The 24,183-nt window shown below is 31.7% G+C and overlaps 1 protein-coding gene across 3 annotated transcripts in view; it reads left to right on the top strand.

The window, feature by feature from the left end:
- The first annotated feature begins 237 nt into the window (after positions 1-237).
- Positions 238-24,183, top strand: part of LOC111622033 (SHC-transforming protein 1-like) — a 36,344-nt gene continuing 12,398 nt past the window's right edge. The window contains exons 1-8 of one of the 3 annotated variants that reach the window (XM_023364333.1): positions 238-650; positions 3,055-3,125; positions 3,233-3,293; positions 8,682-8,801; positions 8,881-8,934; positions 20,167-20,345; positions 20,453-20,576; positions 20,652-20,739. In XM_023364333.1, coding sequence (XP_023220101.1) covers positions 435-650; positions 3,055-3,125; positions 3,233-3,293; positions 8,682-8,801; positions 8,881-8,934; positions 20,167-20,345; positions 20,453-20,576; positions 20,652-20,739 — 913 coding nt within the window. In that variant the 5' untranslated portion in view covers positions 238-434. Of the gene's footprint in view, positions 651-1,725; positions 1,889-3,054; positions 3,126-3,232; positions 3,294-8,681; positions 8,802-8,880; positions 8,935-20,166; positions 20,346-20,452; positions 20,577-20,651; positions 20,740-24,183 lie in introns of those variants that run through there. The other 2 variants (XM_023364332.1, XM_023364334.1) reach the window with 2 other exon arrangements.

Genomic DNA, 24,183 nt, shown 5'->3' with positions numbered 1-24,183 from the left:
AATTCACAACTCCTAAATATCACCGTCGTCTTGGAATTTCTTTTATTTTTTTTAAAGAAATAAAATTTTAACATCACGGATAAACACGAATTAATCCCTTTGTACTGTACTGTACGTCCAGCCTACGCTACTGCGTAATTATGAATGAAACGATTGGTTATGAAACATTTCTTTACGCGAAAAGTAAATAATTTTGAAGATAATTGTTCTGGCAAACAGTTAATAAATTCCGTGAAAGCGTGAGGGGGGAAAGAGGGCGAAAAAACATTTTAATAAGCGAATAATACTTTACTAAGAACAAAAAACGTGACGTAACTGGATGAGATTGGTCGCTTAGCAACCGAAGATGTGAATAAACGTATGAAACGCCCACGTGCTCTGCCTCTGCCGCGCATGAATGAAAAGACTACCACAACGTACTACGTCGATTGAAAATGGTGAGTTGTTTCCCGTTCGGTTATCATTACTTGAGAGACGACGAATATGGGCAAATCGGGGTAAAGAAACCGTTTTTACTCGAATGGATGAGAAGATCGAAATCCGCCAGCCCTTCCTCTAATAGAAAAGAATGTACAAAAATTGAAGATGTCAGAAAGAAATCAGTAGAGCCACCGAATTTATCCATGTCAGGTGTGAAGTATAACGTTAAGGTAAGCTTTAATAAATTATTTTAAACTAAATTTAAATTTTCGTTATTTAATCATTGGTTTATAGGGAAGTTTAGGATGACAGGAAATATTTTTATCATTGTGTAGAATTAATCAGCGTTGGATGATATTTCCTGTTTATATCTTCGTATAAATCTTACTTCTAATTTTATGAATTTAAACCGAAACTATTTATAAAATTATATTATTTTGTATTTAAAAAATCTTAAAGTGATCAGGAAGTGAAAAATTAAGTTTCTTCCCGCTTATTTAAAGATGCAACATTTTTAGGTAAAAAATGCCAAATTTCTGGCATTTTTACCTAAAAGTTACTACGTCATAAGCCGATTTGACGTAGATTTTTATTGAAGTTTCCTGCTTAAACTCGAGTAAATTCGTCCCAAAAAATAAAAAAAAAAGAAGAATACGAATATTTATATAATTTAAAAAATAAAAAAAAAGATAGAACTTACAATTAACAGAGACTCTCCTAGAAAGGCGTGAGTCACTTTTTTCATTATAAATGAGAGTATATAGATCAAATGTCTTCAATTAAATAGTGAAAATTCCGATTTTTTTTAAACGTACGTCCTATTTTTAGAAAAAAGATAAGATCTAATTAATTATGATTAATATACGAAGTAGAAGTACACAAAAGGAAGATCTGCAAAATCATTTTTATCTCGAGTTTAGAACTTTCGTATTTAATTATCGAATCACTTCAAATAAAATCACTTATTAATTACGTAATCCTCTTACACAAATTCATTTTTTAATTAATGAACTCTTATCTATTTATAGCTCTTATTTTACTACTGTTTACGACATAATTTTTTTTTATGTTGATTATTTTTGTAAAATTATCGGTTATCAATGACACGAGCTATCATATTTTTCTGCCTTCTGAACTGTTTTAAATACTACAGTATTTATATAAGAAGACGGTATTTGCTTAACTTATTTACATAAAATTATGTTCAATTAAATTAAACACGCGTTATAATTAAACTCAAATTTCTTAATTGGCTTAAGGATTGTTGATTGTAATTTTTCTCCTCATAATGATGTAATAGAATATTCTATTAAAAAACTAAAAAAATTGATCATTTCTGTTAATAATTTGAAATAATGTCAGAATTTTTGCAAATTATGCAGCTTTTGTGATAATTATATGCAAAGTGATGAACTTGATAATATTAGATTAGACTTGGATCTAGCCACTTATTTAATTTAACCTTTTTGTATGTATAAATTTGTTATTTTCTGTATAAAAAGTAATATTTACAAAAAAAAAAAAAAAAATTTATTTAAGAACACAACCTGTTTTTAGATTTTAGGAATAATATTTATCATTTTATCCTTTACTTTATCATGCGAAATTGATAGATTTATTGCATACAGAGTTTTTGAAAATAGTTCAGAAGACAATGACGTGTTTCCTAATTGTTCTAATTTACTTATAACAAGCAATAAAGTTATAATTACTCTTATATTATCATATTTATATCTTTTGAAGATTTATTTTTTCAATTTTTATAACTTAAACATCTTTATTTTCTTTCTATTATATGCAATCTTAATTCGTGAGTTTGACACTCATTCATAAATTCCAATTAAATGATTGTTAACGTTCATTGCTTTATAAAACTTTTGACACTATCTTATTAAAATAATTAGTAATAATTCTAGTTTCTTTTTCTGTTTAGTTTAATGTATTGTATAAATGAGAAACTAAATTCTTAATGATTTTACGCTTGTTAACATTTTAAAGTAAAATATTATACTAAAAGTATAGGGAAAATACTACTGTAATATGAACTTAGCAGTGTCGATGTAATACGTTAAACACGTAAAAAAATCCCGCTTTTACGACTTAATTGGCTTGAGAAACCGTCGTAAAGCGAGTCATAAAAACACAAAATTCTACAAGTATACAAATAAATAATAATAATTTAAAATACGTTATAAGGTTCGAGTAGATATTTTAAACTGCTTGTTTCTATATTTTGAGTAATCTCTAATCCCAAAATAGAATTTTAATTGGATTTCGAAACTTTTTCTTTATTTATAAAATATATAAATTACGATCCAAGGCCATTAAAATATACTTGTTTTTGTTATGATGCGGCTTATAAATAATGAGCAAATAATGGATCCAAATTGCCGAAAAATTGGTTATTCTTCTTTATTCGTATATTTAAATGTTTGATATTAGTATAATATATTAATAATGAATGTCGATTTATGCTAATAATGCATGTTCCGAAACATCTGGAATAATTTCGAAATTTATTCTAAATATTCAAAATTTTCTCCGGGGAATTTGTAAAATTTTAATTAGGATATATAAAATTTAATTTAAATTTTAATTGGTTATGGTTTAACGATTGTTTAATAAATTTTTAAGTATATGGGATGCATTGAAGTGAAGAAATCGATGAAGGAATTCGATTTTATTACAAGATCCGAACTTGCCAAGTAAATATAATCCATTATTTCTATATTTAACAAATATATAAATCTATGAAAAATAATAAATTGTGTGATATTTATTTTGTTGTTATCTATTTATTTATTTTTTGTAGGGAATGTATTAATAGAATATGCGAGAAGATAGGAATAAAGAATGTAAATAAAAGAAAAAAGGTTAGTTTCATTTATAAATCCAGCTTATATTTGTTTAATATAAATGTATTGATCTCAAAAGCTCAAAATAAATTTTCTCAAAATGATCTCAAAATACATTAAGCTATGTTATAGCTTAATGTATGAAGAAACAACAGAAATTTATTATCAATTTTGTTTCCTCCCGCTTATCTGGGGGGGGGAACATTTAAGTAGAGAAAACAAAATCGTTAACTAGTTTCGATTGCTAAACAAACTTTTTCTTGAAGTGTGAATATTAAAAAGGAGATTAAATTATTTTCCATTATCAATAGGTTATTTTTTCACGTATTTTCAAATTTATATAATAGGCCTAATCTATTAGTTTTAAATTAGGGTTTGGAAATTTTTCTTAAAATTTGGAAGACAGTATTCCATTCCGAGGGATATCATAAAGCCGCATAGACTACTGTTTTGCAGGTTTCATAATTGTATATATTCTTTAATTTAAAAACTTATTCGAAAACCTATTTGATTCCGGTTCTGCCTGAAGACGATATTTATAAATATATCCAAAGCCCTCGCAGAATATTAAAACGTTTCTTAAAATGTTCTTTAACGCCTTTTTATGTGAATTTTTCTCTTGAATTTGTATACATTCAGCATACATGCACAAATATATATACAGTACCTGTATTATTGAAAAAAATAACAGGAAACATTTATAACACAAAATTGATGATAGTGTAATTAGTTATACCATTTTACATTTTACCAGAGGGAACTAAAGTCTGAAGACTGCAAATTCTCCACCATTTGTCTAAATTATAAAATGATTAATTTTGAGTAAATGAAATTTGTTAAAAACATATTTCAACAGCGTGTTAAACTGTAGTTTTCTACTTGTTATAAAAGTAGAGAAAATGCTAACATTTTTGAATGGGAGTTCAACTTATCCAAGTTTACATAAACATTGTGAAACAGTACATATTGATAGTATATTCAGTGTATTTTTAGTAAACTTATTACAGATAGAGTACGAAGAATATATAGGCTATCGTTTATATTTATTCTGACTTTATACTGAAAGTGTTTATTAGTTCAGCCAGATCATTAGTTTATTCATTTACACAAATGTAGACTCAGCTGAATGGTTTTGGCTGGAACTGGTGTTAGATATTGACACATTTTAAGATTTGTTTATTTTTGAACACTGGAAATTTCAAAATTAATTTTGATATTTCTCAACTCTAATATTAAACATTTAAAGCCTAATTAAGATAACAATCAGTCTATTTAATCTGATGTAAAAAGTACATGATTAATATTAATGTTATAGATTCACCATTGCCAAACTAACTGCATATAATTATCCCTTCAAGATCCTTATTGCAGCATCAATATACTTATATAATTTCTTTGTATAAACTTGGTGTATACTATTTACACAGATATAGCCTAATATTTTTGTAAGTTTTCTGACTATTACATAGTGTTATATACACAAGGACTGTAAGTATAACTCACAACTTAACTTCAAACAGGGGACTGACTGAAAGTTTATGGTTCGTTCATAAAGACAAGAGAGTTAAATGATTGTTTACCTAGTTAGTCATAAAGTAGCAATAAAGTAAAGTAACAGTGATATTTACTATAAAACATTGGTAACTATAGTATTTTAACTGTATTAGGTATAATAAAGTCTAAACAGATAATGCAGCTCTCCAATGGGCATTCCAACAAAGATTGCATGCTCTCCTGTATTTCTGATAGGCATTGTACAGCTCCTATTACAAGGTTTGGCCAACCTTGTTATAGATTATAACAATTTCTTAAATTTTAGTTAATTCATTAATTTTACACAGTAGTACTTTTATAAGATACTATAAGATAATTAGCTGTATATACCAAGATTCTGAAACAAGTAGTCCTTGTGTGTATTGTGGGCCTCTTTTGTTGTACATTTTGTCATTTTGTTTATAAATAAAGCATAATAAAAAACATAATATTATATAAAATCATATAATACATCATATATTCAAAAACAATTATTTATTATGATAGACAATATTTATAGAATTTTCACAATAGAAAATATATATCTGAATGATTTTAAAAATATTAATAACAGATGTTATAAAGGTAACATTAAGTTTTCATTGAATAAATATCCAACAGTAACAATACATTTTTTAAAAAAGTTTAAATTTATTAAAATGATATTAAAGTCAAATATAAAAGTTTCATATAATTTATATAAATTCAAAAATTTTTAAAAAGTAGATCTAAATACTGAAGATAAATAAGGATGAACTAGCCACTGCGGTTACTGTACTTAACTGAATTAATCAATGTACTGTACCTTTAATTAACAGTGAGTTATAGAATGCTAATGTTTTTGATCCACTAACAAGTCAACTTCAAATGCAGACAGTTGAAAGTGGAATGCCAATGTTGGAAGAAAGGAAGATGAAATAGAGAAGGACACCCTTTCCCCTGCTTGGCAATTTCTCCTTAGTGTTTCACATCAATTGCTGCCATTACAGCCTACTGCCTCCTTGTTTACTCTATCAGCATCTATTCCATCTTCCTTCTGACACTGGCAACACTTTCAACTGTTTACATCTGAAGATGGCCTGTTAACTGGGTCAAAAACATTAGTTTTCTTTACACTTCATCCACTTTTAAAGATGCATCGATTAATTCTACTGATGATAAGAGAGATATGAACAAAAACATTAGTGATTATGGGAAACACATAATATGAATAAAATTATTCTGTCTATTCATTTGAGATTAAGAATGATGCTAGAAGAGAAAATAAAATTATCCTAGTGGCTTTAATGATTAAAGTATAATACAAGTATTTAGCAAAGAACATGATTCAATTTTTATCTGAAGCTGGATGTATTTCTGTATTTGGAACTTAGGTTCTTTGTTTATATGTCAGAATTTACATGTTGGATATTATACATTAAGTTAAATAGTTAGAAAAATTTTAAATTGTAAAATAAATGTACAGTAGACCCAGAACCATTCCATATAATTTTGGCATCTGAGGCAAGCCTAAGAACAGTGCCAATGTACTTATATTTCTATAAATATTTTGTTATTTTTTTAGTGTCCCTACCAATTTGGCAGCTAAGACAATTGCCTCTATCTGATCTGTTGGCATGGTCCTGAGTAGATCCTCAATTTAACAGACTTTAGATTTAATGGACAAAAACTTTCTGTCCTATAAGAGAAACTTGAAGCCTTTTTTATTTATAAATAGAGTGCTTGGATCAATGAATGAATTAGTATAAATTATTCAATGTATATCATAATATTTTATTCATACTTATACATTATAATAACATTTTAACACACATCTTACACATTTTAAGTTTGTTATTACTTAATATATGTTTTTAAAACATATTTGATTTAATAGATTTTTGGCAATAGTAGACACCCCTTCCCCCAATTAGTCCATTAAATTGAGAGTCTAATGCNATATCTCCCGCACCCTTATAGCTATCGAGACGCAACCACCATAGTGCACGAATGGAGACTTGGGGCTACTACCACATACAAACACCATTCATGTGCGATGCATAGTTATATATAAATGGACGTGTGTGTCCATTTATATATATATATAAATGGACGTGTGTGTCCCTATATTTCACTTTTTAGTTAAAACTACACATCGCACATGAACGGTATTTGTATGTGGTAGTAGCCCCAAGTCTCTATTCGTGCACTATGGTGGTTGCGTCTCGATAGCTATAAGGGCACAGGAGATATGGGGGCTTAAAGTGGTTGAGTTCGAAGATTTTCTATTTCGATTTTAAAAATGTTTGAGCTGTTTTAAATTTGAATTGGTTCGATTATAGAACGATTGTAAATGTTCCAGAAAATTGATCAAATTGAAAATAGTTCGTTTGACTGGATGTAAAAATTCTCTAATTAGTCTGGAAATGGGGGACCTAATGCTTGCATTCTGTGCTATAAGGGTATGGGAGATATGGGGTTGAAAGTGGTTGACTTCGAAGATGTGTAACAATGGAAGTGTCAACAATGGAAGTGTTGAGTAGCAAAGGAAGTGTTAATATAAAGCAGCATGCAAGATTTACAGGCGGTTTTTTGTGTTTTTACGGGAAATCGAACATATTTTTAGACTCATGTAAAAATTCTCTAATTAGTCTGGAAACGGGACCTAATTCATGCATTCTGTGAAAACGGGTAAGATTGGCTATAATGTAATTATCTTAATCTTCACTATTGTTACTTTTTGCCCAGCGAAGTGGGTCCTTGCAGCTAGATTTTAGATTACTTAGAAAAACAGTCTTATATATATAAAAAAAAACTATATTACATACAAATAACAACCTAGCAAAGCAGGTCCTTCCAGCTAGTAAAATATATTTTTTCAACTTCTGAAAAAGACTAAAGGTACTGTATGTTTGTGTGTTTAACTTGTGATGGCATATACATTGCAGAAAATTGCTAAAATGAAAATTAAACCTTTGCAAAATTTACCCACCCCACTATACACCTAGCATTTGCAGGAATAGTCATTGCTCTATGGGTGTTAGTTTGTAATTGCAATTTAAACTTTGTATATAATCCTCCCACCATATAGTTAAGAAAGGGTGCATGTTGTCTTTTACCCACAATCTACATGAAAATATGGTAGTTATAATTTCAGATATAATCAGTACAAAGTTGAACTAATCACTATAATTAATCTGATCTAATGAATAAGCAAGGCACTTTTATCAGTAAGTAAGGTTAGAGAAATGCTAACATTTTCAACCTAGTTAATGGTCATACCATCTGAACTATGTATTATCAGTCCATACCCGAGGATAATCCATTAACTGTGTAAAAATTGTCAGCATCTCCCAAACCTTATCCATTGTTAAAGGTGCATTGCTTACTTCATTAAATTTAATCATTATTAAGACAGAAGAAGAGAATAAAATGTGAAATTTACTCTTTGCTATATATAATTTTAAATTCAGTATTTTACAATTGCATTCACTAACACTGATGTATTTTATAGGCCAGATGGCCAGGGCAGTTAAGATGACAGCTTACTGTCCTGGGAGACCCAGGATCTGGGAGAGCAACCCAAGGAATTTTTTTATGGGTGGTCTATCCTGGATATGTTGGGCCCCATCCCTCACCACCTGGCTTCCCCATTGTAGACCTGGGCGAATCCACAATGGGTATGGAAAAAAATGGCCCTCTTAGTGCCTACAGGGCAGAGAGAATAAAAAAAAAGTATTAATTAAACTATAAAATATTTGTTTGTTGAAACAGTTAATTGTTTTAATAAATCTTGATTTCTGAAATTATGCTTTGATTAAATTTCTTAAATATTATTTCATTAAATTTTAATAATAATAATTATTTCTTGATTTTTAAAATTTTATTTTTCAGACATGGAAACAATTAAACCATATATTAGCAAAAACACCAAACATAGAACATAGTAAAAAAAATGTCATTCTTATCATTACTAGTACTTTTCTAAATCTGATCCTTGAAGATTCTGGAGAGGTAACATTTTACAGTTACAATTTATATTTTTCAAAATAACATATTTTGTTTTAATTTAGAAATAATTTTATATTTATAGCTTATTGCATCTCATGAAATGTCCAATATATCTTTTGCTTCAGGAGGTGATTCAGTAAGTTCTCTCTATTGATACCAATTCTAACAATTATTTTAATGTTATTTTTGAATGCCAATTATAGTTTTAATTTGCTGAACACCACAATTATTATACTATTGATTCAGAGTTACAAAATATTCACTCAATGATTTATTCATTTGAACAAGAAAGTGTCAAACATACATAAACTCCAATAACAAATTATATAACACTCACCAAATAAACCATCACCAGTTCATAACCAAACAGAAAAATTCTTTCTACGAACGTTTTCATCTATATGTAATAGACATCCCCAGGTATTGATGATATCGAACTAACGGCTAGTAGAATAGAATGTTTTTGAAAGTTCCGTTTAACTTCATAATTCGAATATGTTGCATTAAAATTGAAAATTTGTAAAATATTTAAAACATCCGAATAAATAATCAATTGATTTCATGTAGATCATGACATAAATATCCTCCATAATTTAAAATATCTTTGATGCGTGTTTCAATCATTGGGATCTAATTCAAATATTTAAATTACGGAGGATATTTACGTCATGATCTACATGAAATCAATTGATTATTTATTCGGATATGTTTTAAATATTTTACATATTTTCAATTTTAATGCAACATATTCGAATTACGAAGTTAAACGGAACTTTCAAAAACATTCTATTCTACTAGCCGTTAGTTCGATATTGTCAATACCTGAGGATGCCTATTACATATAGATGAAAACATTCGTAGAAAGAATTTTTCTGTTTTGGTTATGAACTGGCGATGGTTTATTTGGTGAGTGTTATATAATTAAGTACCCAGTTTTTTGAAATACAGTATATCCAATAACAAATTTAAATTAATTATAAAATATACTTTATTGAAGTGAATTTGTTAAACATGATTACTTTCAGGCCTTGCTGGCTCAACTTAATAAATATGAATTATTTTCAATAACAAAGATAATGTATAATATTTAATGTTTTTGAAAATAATTTATATCTCTGAAGACCAACAATGAAACTTGAAAGTACTTAAGTTTCATTCCAATAGAGTGAATTTTATTATATATGTCCCTACTAATAAACACTTACATTAATTCAATTTGTAATTTATTTCTTCATTTTTGGAAGCTCACAATGGCCAATGTTAAACTAAAAGGAATAATCAGTGGCGTAGTGTAGTGCGGGCGGCATTTTTAGGGGACAGCAAAATTTCACAATAAATAATAATAATATCTTGTAAAAATTTGAACCATTTTATTTCATATTTTTGTCGCACCTACGATTCGGACCGATTGAAATGAACATGGAATAGTGTTACCACCCATCCGGTTTTCACCTGAACAGTCTGGGAATTGACTCACTGTCCGGGTGAACTATTAATTTTGTCTGGGAATATTGTGCACAACCTGTTGACCTTTTTTTCTTTTTTTTCCTGCCTGTACAATTCATATTCATACACATCTCCAATATCCAATAGAGCTAAGTCATCTAGGTTACTTACGTTACTCCTACCCAAGTCTCCCTAGTCCCTAACTGTAACTGATTTAGAATTGGCATGCACTGCACATTATTCTTTGTATTGCAAGATGACATTACGCATGCGTCAGGAACTTCTGTTCAAACAAACCTCACCTGTCATCCGAGTCAGCAATTTTAAAAAGGTGGCAACACTAGCACAGAATTTTTCATTACTTATTCTGTGACGAAACTGAATTTTAGTCTTTTAAATTGAGATACCTAAATAAGGGGGCGGCAAAATTTTCCTTTTTCCCGGGCGGCTGACACCCATGCTACACTACTGGGAATAATATTATAATTTAGATATATCATTTTGGATTTATCATCATTATCAGACTGATGATAAAAACTAAGATTATACATTTCTGAAATATGAAAACATTTCAGTCAGTCTGTTCCATCCATTATGACCTTCAGAAACAAAGAAAGTATTTATAGATTACATATATAAGATGTTTCAAATATTAGAAAACTAAGAAATAGTTTTAATAAGAAAACTAATATTTATAATTATTTTATAATAAAAGAAGTTAATTAACTCAGTATATCACCATATGATTATCATAAAAGAAAATATGGAAAGTTTTGTGACAGTTATTTAAAAAGAATTTCAATTTATAAAATTTGATATAGTTGATTTTTATATAATCATTTTAGTTGATTTTTTTTATAATCATCAAGGTTATAGTGGAGGGTATATAGTAGTATATGCTGTGTCTTTGGCTTTATTTATAGAAATATTGTATATCATTTAGTGATACAAAAACTGTATAAACAGATTATATACAATAATAAATCTATACAATAATTTCTTGATAAAAATTATTCATTTTTCCTGGTAAAATATAACAGTTCAAATAAAATGAAGTCATCATCACAACAACAACTTATATTAACTAATTTATATCAATTATGACTAACTCAAATTTAAAATATCATCATCATATAAACATCTTTACTGTAAATTACTTTACTATTTTTATCATATGATGATGTGTCAACAAAAATTTCCTAACTTTTATTTCATTTTCTTATATTATAAATCAGAGCTCTCAATCTGTAATTTTGAAAAAACTTGGTATTGTTGTGGAACCTGTCATAGAAAAAAAAAACAGTTGACATTTGCCCAAAAAAGCTGGCAACCAAAATTTTAATCAAAATGTAGTGATTTTGACAATTTTGATGGTATTCTATAGTGCAAGGCACACAGAAATGATAAGTATATGATTGTGACATTATATACATCAATAACAATAATAATAATGATTAATAAAAAAAACCGTCAGCTATGTTGTCAGAGTACTTTTGGCAATACAATAATAAAAGAAGCTTGCCATCAGGCAAATCGAATGCAGAATTGCAGAGAACAATTTTTTTATTTCAGCATTTTCAAATTTTGTTCTCTGCCATTCTGCATTTGATTTACTTGATGATGACAAGTTTGTATATTTTTGAAAGTATTAACATATTTTGTTAAGTTATATATTTTGCTTATTTATTAAAATCTATTTTAATATCATCAACAGAGTTTTTTCTACTAATTATTACAGAAATCAAAAGATTATTTAGCAATTTATTTTATTTTAGCATACCTTTTCTTGTACCTTGTTGTACTTATACATTAATGTGTTAATATAACAACAGCATTTCCAAATATAGTTGTGACTCCAAGTGGGATCATCAATTCTTTTTACATGATCGTGTATTACTTTTTCATAGATATTATTCCTCTGCTTAAAAAATATTTAAAGTCTATATTTTTTCTTTGACTTTCTTGACAGCAAAGGAAAAAATAGACAATACTCATCTGATTGCCAACCTCAATCAACAAAAACAAAGTAGAGTTAGTAGATTTATGTTTATTAACAATGTCATTCTAATATATGAAAAAAATTATGCAAAAAATAACAATTGTAAGAAAAAGGAAATACGTCACAGAATTTTTAAAATACGGATTTCCACATAAGGAAGTTAACAGTAAGCAATTTGGCATAATTTGTAGTGAAACTTGCAGGTTTGAAAGAAAACAGTCCAACTATAAACTCAAAAAATTTGTTTTAACAATAAAAATTTTTTCAAAGTATAAAACAAAACAATACTTTTGTAGATTGATAACTGGAAGCATGGCAAAAAAGTGGACAAACGCTGAACATAGTCGACACCACACTGTAAAAACAAATTAGCAAGCAGACAGTTGATAACTCTGATAAATGATATAATATTAACTTTCAATTCTTTATAAATACAGTCAACTATTTTAAATAGTACCTAGTACTTTCAAACTTACTCAGCTCATCTTCAGGGATTCATATCACATGCCAACTACATTTACAGTCAACACTTGATACAAACTTCTGAAAATGAACTGAGGAACCTTAAAAGCACTAGTATTTAATATTGCTGATTATGTTCCAGAAAAGTAGAACTATTGATAGTATTATAACAATTTAATTAAAATTATTGAAATACAAATAATTTTTTAGTTAAAAATTAAATAAATTTCTATAAAATTTGAAACACATTTAACTTATGAAACATTAATTCATAGAAAAGTTTAAAATAAGACCAGAATTTAGTGTTGTGTTCTTTTATGCTTATTCATCAATATGAATAACCATTGTTGAATAACCAAGTTTCAATATGATTAACCATTCAGCAAGTTTGTTAAAATACAAAAATAAAATTCCTATAATCTTTTGGCTATAATTTTGATATATATATATATATACTAGCAGACCCCGCCACGTGTTGTTGTGGCTCAAAATGTATCTATTATAAATGTATAAAACTTTCCCCGTGTGGGGGGAATTTTTCGAAAAATTTCTTCTTAGTTTACATTCTCTTGGCGTACCCTAGTAAAACGCAATCAAAAACGCAAAAACCCGCATCTAAAATAGTATAATAGAAGCCAAGTTCTTCACGGTAAGCCTTAATTCTGTCCCTCTCCCTCGCGGGGGGATATCGAAAAATCCCTTTTTAGTGTATATTCTGTTGACATACCCTATTAAAACGCAAAAAAACGCATCTAAAATAGTAGAAATAGTAGCAGAGTTCTTTACGGTAAGCCTTAATCCTGTTCATTTCCCTCCAGTGGAGGGGAATTTCGACATGTATATTATATAAAAACACGTGCGTATTCGAATGCAGCGTTGTGTGAATATTTCAAAGGAATTGGTAGGAACGAACGAACATTACATTTTTATTTATATAGATAGATAAAAGATGATCTGCTTTAGTTCATCCTCACAGAAAAGAAAACTTAGGGCGTCATACATGTAGCGCCATCTGTTGGATATAAAAGCCTTAACCCTAGATGAAAAATCCATTGTAGTTTAATTTAATTAATAAAAAATCTGCAGGTTTGATTAGTGGTAAACATTCCGTGGGTCATAAAGATGCTACATTTAAAATTTGGTAACGATTGGTTCAGTAGTTTTCACGGTTAGTGGTCACAAACGAAAAATACGTTGTCTCTTTATATAGTAGTATAGATATATGTTACTGTAAAAGACCGAAATTAGAGAATGTCAATATTCTCCAGTGAATGTCGACACATACCAAATACATTGGTGAAAGACCGAATATTTGGTTATATTATTATACATTCGAACCATTGCCAGCAGGGCCGGATTAACCCACTTTGGGGCCCTAGACATTTTCTTCTTCCGGGTCCCCTCCTGGCTCTTTCAATTAATAAATCTTGTTACTATTATTTCTATTAAATTTCATATGGACACTGCAGCTGCTTTATAAAAAATAAAAGCAAAATTATTTAACAATATTTCACAGGATTTAAGAATACATATAGTTAATATTATTCTTATCACTATAAAGAATATTCTAAATTATTGGGAGTTTTACTTTCAATAAGAAGAAACATAAGAATAAAAGGGTTCAAAAAGTTCCCGAACTTTATTTATTACAAAAAAAAGAAAAAAAATACTTCACATACAATTTATTTGTCAGAGTCCCCTTCAAAGTAGTCTCCTCCGCAACATATACACTTATTTCAACGGTGTTTCCACTTTTTGAAACATCTTGGAATGCTTTTTCCGGAATGCTCATAAGCTCCTCTATCGTTTTTTTTTTTTTTTTTTTCTATTGCTGGAATGGTGGTAAATCTTTTTTTTATTTGAGCGTGCTTTTCAGTTTGTTGGAGAATAGGAAAAAGTCGCATGGGGCCAGGTCGGGTGGGTGGGGAAGACCAGCGGTCTTGTTTTTGTCCAAAAACTCGTGTTCTGAGGGACAAATGAACTGGCGCATTGTCGTGGTGAAAAAATCATTTGCTGCTCCTCCAAAGTTCGGGCTGTTCTCACCTGATTTTGTCTCTTAGGCGTTTCATAACACCAGGTAGTACTCTGTGTTGACTGTCTGGCCTGTAGGTAGGTATTCGTGATGCATGACCTCCTTTGCATCGAAAAAACAGTCAATATCACCTTAACATTTGAGCGAACTTGTCGAGCTGTTTTGGGGCGGGGACTGTTTCACCCACCCGTGGAAAGTTTCCATGAAGGATTTTCTGAGTTTCACACAGAATTTCACAGAACAACTCTGTTCTTTCAAAGAGCTGATTTACGCGGATCCGAATTTTCGCCGAACCCTATAAACACCACTTCACATAAACAGCCGTAGCTAATCACCAAAACAAGATATCAACAAACAGGTTGAAGGTGGTTACTCGGGGAGTTTCCACGAACACAACACCTCCAAGCGGATTAAAAAATAACAAACTGGAGGTGCGCTATACAAAAAGTTCGGGACATTTTCTTTAGATTTTAGAATTCACAATAACCATATATAAAGCAATATATTTTTGTTTATTTGTTTATTATATATTGTTGTTCAACAGAAAAGAAAACTATCTTATTTACAAATCTTTTCGAAATAGACAGTTTGATCGGGCCCTTCTGAAAACCAGGCCCTAGACATTTGTCTCATTTGTCTATGCGATGATCTGGCCCTGATTGCCAGTATATGTTGACAAGCACAGTTAAGCTTTGGTGGAAGTTGAAATGACAAGCCAAGAACAAATGATTTGGCATTTTTTTGCTTCTCTCTAGCTGTGTCAGCTAGAGAGAAGCAAAAAAATGCCAAATCATTTGTTCTCTCTTACCAAATCCTCTGCCACGATTGAGATCACATGACATTATTTGTTATACTCTTGAACACTTCTGTTTGTCAGTCTTATGCAAGGTTTGCTGGTGCGTGCAATGTTTGCTTAACTTTTATTTTAAAATCCAATGCCATAATTTATATTGAATGGCTCCTGCAGTGAACCGTAATTTTTTTTTTTTTTTTTTTTGAAAAGTTATGTGCATTATTAATTGTGAGTAAATGAGAAGACAATTGTTTATATGCTTTCTGAAGTGATTTCTGCTAAAACTAAGTGCAGTACACCTTTGGATTACAGATGATTAAAATGTTTTGACATTTTAAAAATTAATCATAAAGAGAAGTTAATTGTGCCATTAAAACCAGGAGAAACAAATATACAGCATTATGTTACCAATAATGAATTGCTCAGTATACTATCCAAAACTCAGAAAGGCCATGGAGGAAGAACATGTATGCTTTAAGAATTGCAAGTTAAATACAAAAATATTACATATGAAGTTGCAATGTTGTATTTAAATTTATGTAAACAATGTCAAATGAAACATAGTGCACCTAAAAAGGTATTGTTGTGAAACCAATGGTCAGTTTGGAGTTAAACTCAAGTTGTCAAATTGATCTGATAGACCTGCAGTAGATAGCTCACAGGGATGGTGATTACAAGTTCATAATGGTATATCAAGAACATTTAGACCAGTTAACAAAGTTTGTCCAGTTATGACCTTTAAAAATTAAGACAGCTGAAGAACTAGCATATCACCTTCAAATATTTTTAACATTTGGTGTCCCAGCCATATTGCATTCAGATAATGGTTGGGAATTCAGTAATCGAAGTTTTTCCCCCATTGGGAATTATCATCAGAGATCAGTCTTCCCCACACTGTTAACACATAATGGGGCTTTAGGTACTTTAAGTATGGACTTTAATTATGTTTAATTATGTTTAAGAATGGACTCTCCCATCTCAAATGGTTCAGGAGAAAGTTCCTGAACCATTTGAGATGGGAGAGTCTTTCCTCTACATTTGGAAGGAATTCAAAGGTCTTACAGCCTTTCATGCTATTTGTCCACATATCTTGCCGCTTTTCTATTGTTTGAGCCCTAAGTGTCTTCTTTCCCCAACATTTCAGGATAGTGTGAAACACCTTATCATTCCCGTTTGTTGCCTCTTTAGCCAATTGATCAGATCTTTCATTTCCTATCATACCAGTGTGTGCTCTGACCCATTTGAATTGAATTTTCTCAATCAAACCATTTTCCCTTAACTTAGTCTGTATCCTGAACACTTGCTGATGTGTGGATCTTCTATCAGTTAGGGTTTGTAGAGCACTCCAACTGTCTGTATTAATACAGACTCCTTCTTTCCTTTGGTTTTCTATGCACCATTCCACTGCCTTATCAATGGCCAATAGCTCGGCCTGATAATTGGAGCAATACAACTCCAACGTAAACTTGTCATTATGAATTTCTTCATTGCATTCATAAACAACATAACTGGCCCTGGTCCCAGATTCTGACCTGGAGCCATCTGTGTATATATTCGTCCTAATTGGGTTATCAGCCATTACTAGTGTTGTAACGAATCGTATATTCGGCCAAACTATTCGGCTCGGTTATCACATGTATGAAAATTGGCGCGCAAACCGCATTATGGCAAGGACCCTGCTCTCTATTAGCCTGCTGTCACTACGCTTCGACAATCGCGTTAATTCTTGACAGTTGAAGCGGACAGACATGAGCATCGTGGCAGTATGTGATAAGTGATGATATCAAATGTGGATAACAATGAAATGTCCTACACGTGTAAATAACAGAGAAAGAACAGAGAAGGACCGCAAAGTGAAAATGTGAAAATAAATATGAAATTGAGTCGATAACATAATCGAACGAGTCGAAGCAGCTTATTGGCGCAAAATTCGCGGCCGTCAATGCCAAACAATTGTTGTCATAGACTTCGGAAAGCTAAATGCTTGTAATGAAAGTCACTTAGCGTGCACGGGCGAAAGCCTGGGGCCGTTTGGGCTATCAAGCTGTCTCGAATCTGTGAAATCATAACTGTGACTTACATCTACGTCCTATCTGTCTCTTTTCTCCGTTATCACCAGGCTGAGTCACGTAATTGTAAAATGGGAACTCTACGATGGAAAAGTGATGAATCGAAAGTATCGTGAGCGCGTATTGTGATGTATGCACAGGCATACATGGATTAGAGCGATAGAGGAAAGAGAAAGGAAAAAGCAAAGACGAGTGCTTAAAAAGAAGGATAGGAAGGGTCAGACCCTCAGATGTGCGAGGATTCTCCAACGATAGACGTGTACGTGTGCTGATCTTTGTAATTATAAATTGTGAATACATGTGACTAATATTATTTTCTTTTTTGTTTTGTGCATGTTACAAGTTATAAATAAATACAACACTAACTCTATAACATTAACTCTAAATACCAAAATGATTAATTTACTGTGTTTTTGTTGTTTATAACTCCTGTTTTTAGGTATTTGGTATTCGGCCGAATAGTGATTAAATATTCGGTATTCGGTCGAATAGTGAAAAATAGGCTGAATACCGAATAGTAACCGAATATTCGTTTCATCACTAGCCATTACATTAACACCACCACTCTTGGCTGGATGGGGCAGATTCTTGACAGGAACATCTCATTTAAAATTACTTAGATCTATAGGTAGATCTATCATGTTATTTTCCCCATTTTTCTTTAGCCAATACCTCTTGGCCCTTTCCTCAATCAGTACTTCGATAGGTGTCTTGCCTGCTAGAACCATTAGTGCCTCTGTAGAAGTAGTTCTAAAGCATCTCATCAGCCTTAGAAACACTGTCCTTTGTGCCTGCTGAAGACACTTCTTTTGAATAGTATTGTTGGCCTTTCCACTCCAGGCCAATGCTGCATAGGTCATAATCGGTATAAACATACTGTCATATATCGCTTTCATAGCTTCTGTTTTTAGCCCCCCAGGTGCTGTTGGCAACCTGGGCTAGCTTATTGAATATAATATTGCTTTTCATCTTCAATTGTTTTATATGCTCATTCCAGCTCAACCTATTGTCTATGGTCACGCCCAGGTATTTCATGTGTTTTACTACTTCAATCTTTTCACTTCCCATTTTAATGATTGGAGGCCTTTTTTGTAGGATCGATGAAAAGTTCTTAGCAAATATCTTCGATTTGGTTTCTTCAGATTGAAGAGCAGTTTGTTCTCTTTTCCCCACTGGTCAATATCTTTCAGTAGGCATCCGCATTCTATCTCAATGTGCCTATGAGAATGTCCTAGGCAAACCATCATGATATCATCGGCATATGCTGTACATCTAATCCCTCTCCTTAATATTTTATGTATAATGATGTCAAATTGGATTATCCAAAAACTTGGCCTGGACTTCGAGACCTGCGGGCATCCTCTTTCCAGTGTCTTTTCAACATTGATGTAATTTGAAATATACCTTGTCTCTTTCTCTCATAAAATAGTCCTTTGCTAGTTTGTACAAGTTCCTTGGACAATGATTTATCTTTAATTGATGTAGAATAATCTGCTACCATGCACTATCAAAAGCTCCTTTAATGTCCAAGCTTATAGCCACAGCATACTTGGTCTCCTGTAGCACTTCTCTTATGTCCTGTATCACTTTGTTTATTGCATCATCAGTGGCTCGTTGAGCTCTAAAGCCAAATTGGGCGTCATTTATCTTATTGTCGTGCAGTAGTGTGCCGTGACATTTGATGATAGGGAAGCTGTGTTTCTTACAAAAACCAACTTTTAGGGGCAATCAGTTAATTGCGCATCAGTGATGGTCTAGGGTCCATTCGTATCATTTGTTCGATAAGCCAGTAAAAACCGTAGACTTCTCTAAATGTATTCTTAATATCACAATTACATTTTAAATCGCTAGCCACAATATAAGGTACAATTAAAAATAAAATAATAAAAACTTACTTGGTGAAATAAAATGTGTGGTGGACGTACCAGTACATACCTGGTACAAAATATTCTTCAATTGTATGTGTGTTACAAATTGATTATGTTAAAATCTAAGATTTTTATTTTATAAATAAATAGGTACAGTAGAGCGTCTATTATCCGAAAGTCAATTATCTGAAACGTCAATTATCTGAAAGAATTCCAGTCGGCAAATTTAAATTTTCGCCAGTGCTGTGGCGCTGCAATCTTTGGCTATGTCTTGGGCTACTCAAATATTTTACGTTTTTGATACTAAATTAACTTCTGAAGTATAATTTTTTATTGTTTTTATATTTTTCAATATATTTATTTTGTTTGTAAAAAATAAAAAAATAATTTTTAACGATACAATAGTCTTCGTTAGGCTTAACATCGACGAAAATTCAACGTGAAGTGACACGCAACGGAGAAAAATTTCAACATGGGATAGGTTAATATATTTTTTCATCATAATTGGTTATCCGAAATATCAATTTTCCGAGCAACCCCAGTCCCCAATTGATTTGGATAATCGACGCTCTACTGTATTATATAAACAATATATAGCATTACAGTAAAAAACTTGAAAATTAATATGAATACAGATTGCAATTATGATCAATGCTAAACTTTAGTGAGAAATATTCATATGTTCTGTTTTTCTTATAGGAAACTGTAGACTTTATTGCATATGTAGCTAAAGATCATTATAATGTTCGAGCTTGTTATGTTCTTCAGTGTGAACAAGGAATTACACAAAAGGTAATAACAGCCATTGGACAAGCATTTGAACTTAGATTTAAGCAATTTATAAAGAAAGTACCAAGAACTGTCAGCATTCCAGACAGGTAATAAAATTTATACTATTTCTTCTCTATATTTTAATTATTCTAGTAAATACATTTAGATTAGCATCAAGAATAATTTTTAAATTAAACATTCATTCTTATTTTAGACTTGAAAAATTGATATTTAAAAGTTCATTGAATAATGATCCTGACTATTATAATGATTTACCTGGAAAAGTACCACCTGATATATTCCCAACTGCATTTCCTAGATCTTATAGACGTGACCAGGTAAAGAAAACTATGGTAATTAAAATGTTTATCATATTAAAAAAATTTTAATTTAAAACAATTTTATTTGAACAGAGAAGCAATAGTGAATTAACAAATATCAAAGAAGTTTGTACAACAGACTCTTCTGATATTTCACATGAAAGCCTGTTTTTTACATCTGGTAAGTTTGATAACATCAAACTGTTTTAATTTCCAGTTACAGTTTAAAAAGGTATTATAAAATAATAATAGTTTATAAAATTTATTTATAAACTGAGACTGCATTGATTATCTTCAGGAAATAAATCTCAGGAACAGTAAGATACACTCATTGCCATAAAAGTTAGCACACCAAGGAGTTGTTGGATCAAACAGAATTGTACATGTGTGAGTGTAATGGTGATAAGTGCATACAAAATGAAAGGATCATTTATTGCAGGAAAAACTACAAATAAAAGGAGGTTCTAACCTGTTGGCCACTTTTAGGTGATTGGGCAGGCCAGGGAAGTGTCGCAATGTGGCAGAGGCAGTCCTGTGACACCCTTGCTGTGTATGGTTTGATCATTGTCCTGTTGGAAAATGGCTCTTGGGAGCCCTGCTTTGCAAAGCAACACATGTGGCTGCAGGATGTCACTAGCATACTGCTGGGCTGTCATGGTCCCTTGGATCATATGTCATATGTGCTAGTGCCCTAGACCAGCTGTGGAGGCAATGTGCCACTCCAAAGCATAGGCAGGATTGAGGCATCCACCATGGAGTCTCCAAACACGGCCATCGTCAGTACCCAAACTGAATCTGGATTTGTCACTGTAGACAACCCAATTCCATTCTGTTGTAGTCCACTCCTATTAGGAGTGATACCACTCCAAATGGAGGCGATTGTGGGTGGCTGTCAATGACAACACATGTAATAGCTGCCATGAAACCAAATGTTCCTCACCCAGGTGCCTCAAAATGGTACGGACAGATACAGGGGCTTATAATGATGACGCCACCTGTGTCTGGATGGCAGATGATATGGTTGGCTGTGTGCATGCTTGTTGGAGGACCAGGCAATCCTCTCGGTTAGTGGTCTGCCAAGGACATCCTGAGCCTGTGCTGTTTGTGTGAGCTTTCTCTTGTCCACTGGTCCCAACACTTCCTCATAGTGTTGTTAGAACAGCCTAATTGGCAAGCTATTTGGCGAGATGATCATCCAATTTCTCTTAACCTGGTGATCCTTCCCCTCTCAAACTCTGTTAGTTGTTCATACGGCCTTCAATTGTGACGTAAAGACAACTCTAGTGATACAGTGTCCCTCTGCAGGATGCCTTTGCGTACTTTTTCTATAAACCAAGAGGGATGCACTTTAATGCCTTCTGTTGGCAGTATGCACTGAGCCATCACACTATAACTCTAATCATTACCATAACTGCTTATCTTCATGCAAAGTTTTGCAGCAATATGACAACTCCTCCTTGGTGTGCTAATTTTTATGGCAATGAGTGTGTGTTGTTGGCTGATTATTATTCATGAGATTAATTGTTTAACATTTAGTTTTTATTAAAATCCAATAATAAATTATCACACATTAAAAAAATTATATTGTTCTTTTTTATATTTAAAATTAAATGATGATAAACTTTCATCCACATTCCCTTGTCATGAAATTCATATTTTATATTTTGCATAGTTTCTTGATATCATTAATTATATTTAATCATCATAATTTATATGATTTTATATAAAGAAAGTACCAAAAACTGTCAGCATTCCAGACAGGTAGTATATTTTATTACCTATAACTTATTAAGATGTAATCATTAAATATTTCAAGTAAAAATAGATTAAATCTTTGAAATAGATTAAATTTTATTCAAACTTTGAAAAATAATTTAATATTGAAACAGAATTCTTTTATCTCTTAATCTATTTTTATTTAATTAAACATTTGGTTCAAACACAACCAACAACAAACTTATCATATACTAGCCTATGTTTATTCAACAAATAAACTTAGCAACTCTTTCAACAGACACATAACACTATTAAAAATTTTACTTATTAAAGTTTTCCTTATTTTTTTACGTTACATAAAAAACATTATTTAAATATATTCTTCCATTTTTTACATTATTATTATAAAAAACATGATTAAAAAACCTGAAATTAATATATATAAACTATATCCAAACAATTTTCAACAAAATACATTCCTTCATACAATTTTCATCAAAATACACTCCTTTTTGAAAAATAAATTCTGTAGGAGTATCCTTTTTTCACATGTCCCTCTCCAATAAATATGCACATTGCAACCAGCTGTCAGGCAACCATCCAATATCACTATTATCATCCCTCCTCTTTTCGTTTCTTCAATTCAGCATATCAACACAGACTATGTACATTTCACTACTCCATACCCTCAACAACTCGAGTCACATGAAGTGAAAAAAAAAAATAATTTTTTTGTTATTTTTCCTTTTGCATCAACGTTCCCAATGTCAATTGTGAATTCTTTAAGAAGAAAAACGTTCTTATTGTCAAAAGTAAATTATATTGTTATTCTGTTGAGGTGTGCATGATGGTGTGGAAAATTGCAAGACTTAATATTCACACTAATTGTAGGTGTAGGTGAATTACCACATGGGGAAGCGACACAAAGAGGCAAATTAACAGTAAGTTTATATACACCACAAAAATATATGTAATTGTACAATTATATCTATGTTCACAAGATACAATTCTATGCACACTTAAAGTTCTCACTGTGCAGAAATCAAGAACAAATATAGCATATTGAGACTGGAAGTGAACTGTAGAGCATATCGATAGGAAGAAAAAAGTCAATGGAACCATGCCCATACGGGCAACCCTTTGTGAGGTATAGGCCCCTGAAAATGACTATGTGGAAAATTTGAGACCCTCAAAAATGGGGTAAAATTCAAAAGTGAAAATTTTCGGAACTAAATCTCGAAACCATGGCATTTTTTTGCCGTTTTTTAGAACTTACTAGACACTCCCAAAACCTCCCTAAACATGAGGATTGCCACCTTTCGACCGCCACTTCCGGGGAGCGCCATGGGTAGTCGCGCCTTGCTCTCTCTCTCTCTCTCTCTCTGCTAAGCCTATCATGTGTCTAACAGGCAGCAAGCTGTATTCTAATGACACTTCCATCAGCAAAGACCAAAGAAAAGCCTGATTATTGCCGCTAATTTGGCAACACTTTCTCCGCTGCCGCCGCTCTATACCAAGCACACTTCTATTTTGCTATCTCTAACTCATTCTAACTGACAACGGAAAGAAAACAGATCATGCACTCATCTTCAACAGCATCTCCTCTTGCATCTCCCACGACGCCCTCTCGCTACCTGGCGACGCCTAGCCTGATCCTGATGTTGTGTAGGTGAGGACGGGGTGAGGCCGCTGGTCCCCGCCTTGGCTAGGTCCTGGGAAGGTGCGGAGTGACTTGATGGACTTCTTCAGCCAGTGATTTCTACACTCGATGTTCTGAGTGTGGGCCTCTGGATCATCCATGTCGACGAATCTGCACAGGAAAAAGATAAATGTCGCGTCTCCATAACGCCCGTCCATACCTTTCAATTAACACATAGCACACTTTAATCCTTCTCACCTCCCAGGGCCC

The sequence above is a fragment of the Centruroides sculpturatus genome, unplaced genomic scaffold, assembly GCF_000671375.1.
Source record: "Centruroides sculpturatus isolate CEXI.00-Female unplaced genomic scaffold, Cexi_2.0 scaffold225, whole genome shotgun sequence".
In the NCBI taxonomy this organism is placed as follows: domain Eukaryota; kingdom Metazoa; phylum Arthropoda; class Arachnida; order Scorpiones; family Buthidae; genus Centruroides; species Centruroides sculpturatus.
This window is presented reverse-complemented; position numbering and strand designations above follow the sequence as displayed.